General features: G+C 61.9%; 1 protein-coding gene across 1 annotated transcript; it reads right to left on the reverse strand.

Annotated features, from left to right (window-relative positions):
- Window positions 1-1,981: 1,981 nt before the first annotated feature.
- On the reverse strand, window positions 1,982-3,691 carry EMIHUDRAFT_459094 (hypothetical protein; the record flags this gene model as incomplete). Its single annotated transcript, XM_005769074.1, has 1 exon — window positions 1,982-3,691. The coding sequence occupies one exon, from the start codon at window positions 3,689-3,691 to the stop codon at window positions 2,144-2,146; it is 1,548 nt and encodes a 515-aa protein (XP_005769131.1). The 3' UTR covers window positions 1,982-2,143.

Raw genomic sequence — 3,691 nt, forward strand, 5'->3', positions numbered from 1 at the left:
ATTGTCGGCGCCACCGACCGTGAAATGTCCCGGCCCACAGCCCTCATGCACTAGGCTCATGGATGCAGTCATAATATGTAGGCCTTGTCTCCCGAAGTTTGGAGCAATAGCCGCAAATAGTACTTTTTGGCACTTCATCGCGACACGTCCAGGTGCCGACAAAGCGGCTTCCCAGCTCACCACCTCGCCTTCTCTGTCGCTCTCCTGGCCCAGGCCCATCAGCAGCAAGTCTGAGCCGTCCCAAACCGCACTTATCTTGGGTGATGAAGCTCACTATGGCTCATACCACGGCTCTGCAGCCTCACACACGCCCGTTTCAGCCACAGACACCGCCGGCACGCACTCCCACTTCACACACGCTCAAGCACAACCCCATCAAAGCACATCCCTGCTCAGAATGGGCAAGGGCTACCACCTGGTGACCCTGGTAGCCTCTGGCTCGCCACTGCACTCGGCTCCTCTGCAGCGGTCTCGGCTCTCGCCACGGCAGCACGCCGACGGCAAGCTTTGACGCCCGTCTGGTGGACCTGCTGTGGCCACAGCCGCCCCTGACATGCATCTCGCACCATGACTCGACACAGGGCCCGCTCAGCTTGGTCGTGGCGGCGTGTGTGAAGGATGCGCGGCCGAGCCGCTGGCTGGCGCCGCTTGAGCGTCCGAGATGGCCGCAGCAGAGGCCACGCGTCGCGCCGCCGGCCAATCCCAGCCTCTCGGCGGTCGAGTTGGTCGAGCTGGCGGGCGGAGAGCCGCCAAGAGGGCAGCAGCGGAGCGTGAGAGGCCGTGCGAGCTTGCGCGAAGAGAGCGCTAGCGCTCTGTTCGATTTCAATAGGCGGCCTACCTTGGCCTTTAAAGTGGTACTTGAGAGAGCTCGCTGAGAGCTTTCACATGGTGTGCGAGCCGTTTTCTGGCTCCTACGGGAAGGCTATTCCGACATTTCCACCCGTTTGTGTGTGTGTGATTTGGGCTCGGCAGCTTGTTAGCCCGCCGAAACTGGGTGGGGCCGGTCCCGTAGCCGAGAGAGCCCGCGCCGATGAGTTCGACGCGGTCGGGGGGGCCTGCGGAGAGGCCAGCGAGGTGGCGATCGCTGTACTTCATGGTGTCATCAAGTGACTGGCTGACTCGCCAGAGGTCGATACTCTGGACGACCCATAGGATGCCACGAATGCCTGAAGGAGAGGGAGGCGAGGCCAGAGGCAGGCTCAGCTGCTCTCGGGTGATCCCGCTTTGGTGGCTGAAGGACCCGATGGTCCTGTCACATTCGTGTTCCGAAGTCGTGGGGGTAGAAGAATTCGAGGTAGAATCGAGTCAGCACTTCCTTGTAGTACAGCGGACCGCCAGGCTCGCCGGCAGCATCCGCAGGGAGGCAGCATATGAGGCACCAGTTTTCTGGAGTTCTCTTCCCGTTTGTTGGTCACCATGACCTCAGCCAGAGCCTACGTACTTTTAGCTTACTGGGAGAAAAGGGCTTTCTTCTCCCGCCCTCCTGCCCCTCTCTTGGCTTTTTTTTGCCCTTGCGCCTTGGCTCGGCTCGCCCGCTCGGCTCGCTCCGCTCGTTCACCGCCGGGGCGGGCGCCTGGCGGCTCCGCGGAGCTCCTTTGGCTCGGCGCGGGCGGGGGCGCGAGTAAAAAGAAATTTAGGGCAAACTCCTACGCCGCGCCTGCGCTCGGCGAAGGCCGCGAAAAATTCGAGGGTGCGAAATCGCTGCTGCGTCGGGACGCGGGTACCTCGCGAGAAAAGCCGTTCAAGCCCGGCAATCCTCACCCCCCCCCAAGCAGCTGCGGCCGCAATCATGCGATGGCTCGGCTCTAATGGTGATGCACCGGTGAATTATGTGTGTGCGGGTTCATAGCGGTTTTACCATAAATGACCACACAAGACTCAAGAGCGGGCTGCGGGGGACGGAACGAGACGCAAGACGCATGACACCCGAAAAGATTTGTCTTTTGTGCGGGGTATAGTATGTGTATAAAGAGCATGATAAAGAGTGAGTGCAGTCATGCAGTCGATCGGACAGGGAGGGACGTGTTCGAGGTGGGGCTAATGAACAGAGTCAGAGAAAGGACGATACTGATGACACACACAGCAAAAACTGACGACCTCGCGTGGAGCCGGAGGTGGGCGGCGTACGCACCAACACAGCCAGTCAGGCGCCAGCCGCTGCCGCCGCCGGCGTGAACTTGATCCACTGAAGCTCCGAGAACGTCCTCACCTTGAAGCGCCAGAGTTCTGAGAAGAAGCTCTGGACCGTTCCCCACGGCTGCGCCCCGCCCAGCTTCGGGAAGCGCCCCCTGTTGCGCGTCACGTATCCAGAGCTGAGGTTGAAGGGGACAGCCTGCGACTCCTCGACCCCATCCGCGCAGGGGCACAGCATGCCCATGCCGTGCCGCCCAAGGTAGTTGATCATGTCACAAAAGTAGCGCGCCATCATGTCAGCTCTCAGCGTCCAGGACGCGTTGGTGTAGCCCAAGATGTAGAAGAGGTTCGGCACGCCCGAGAGCATGCAGCCGCGGAAGACGAAGTGATTTGGCGCGTCGTACGGCACCCCGTCGACGCTCACCTTCATGGTGCTCATCGGGAAGTTGTGCTGCAGAGTCAGGCCCGTGGCGGAGACGACGATGTCGGCCTCAAGCACTTCGCCCCCGCCGGTGCAGACGCCGCTCTCCACAAACCTGGCCACGTGGTCGGTCACCACGCTAGCCCTGCCCGTGCGGAGGGCGGCAAACAAGCTGCCGTCAGGGTCGAGGCACAGGCGCTGGTCCCAGACGCCGTACGAGGGAGAGAAGTGCGTGTCGGCGTCGACGTGATCCGGGCAGAGCTTGCGAGCCTCGGCGATGAACCGTTGCTTGGCGGCCGCCCTGAACCACTGCGCGTAGGCGTACACGACCGCGCCCTGCAGAATGGTCAGCCACTTCTGCAAAAAGTAGCCGATGCGTGCGCCAAAGAGCCGCTCCAACACGGAAAGCGCTCGGTCCTTCTTGTGCTTCGGAGCGACATAGTAGTAGCTCGGTGAGCGCTGTAGCATGACGACGCTCGTTGCGCCGCTGTCGATGAAGGCGGGCACCATGGTCACGGCCGTGGCTCCCGATCCGATCACGATCACTCGCTTGCCCGCGACGTCGAGCGACTCTGGCCACTGCTGAGAGTGCACAAAGGTGCCTTGAAAGCGGTCGGAGCCATCAAAGGCGGGCATGTGCGGCTTTTCGTACTGGTAGTAGCCTGTCGTCAGGATCAGGAAGCGGCAAACGATCGTCCCGCCAGCGCCCGTGGTCACGGTCCAGCGCTGCGTGGCGCTGGAAAACGAGGCCGAGACGACGTCGGTGTTCAGTCGGATGTGCTGGCGCAGGCCATGCTCGTCGACAGCGTCGTCGAGGTACTGGCAGATATCCTTGGCCGGCGCAACGATGTTGTCGCTCTCCCAGCGCTTCCAGCCGAATCCGAAGGAGAACACGTCCGAGTCGGTGCGAATGCCCGGGTACTTGAAGAAGCTCCACGTGCCGCCGAGTTTGGCACGGCGCTCAAGGACCGCAAACGTCGTGCCCCGGCAGTGCTTGGAGATGTGGTAGGCGGCACTGATGCCAGAGATCCCGCAGCCGACGACGAGGACGTCGATCTTCTCCATCGAGTCGGGTGACAATGAAGCCATCGAGTCGGGTGATGCCGGAGATGTCGACATGGCTTCGATCTTCTCCAT

The sequence above is a fragment of the Emiliania huxleyi genome (genome assembly GCF_000372725.1).
Source record: "Emiliania huxleyi CCMP1516 unplaced genomic scaffold EMIHUscaffold_431, whole genome shotgun sequence".
Taxonomy (NCBI): domain Eukaryota; phylum Haptophyta; order Isochrysidales; family Noelaerhabdaceae; genus Emiliania; species Emiliania huxleyi.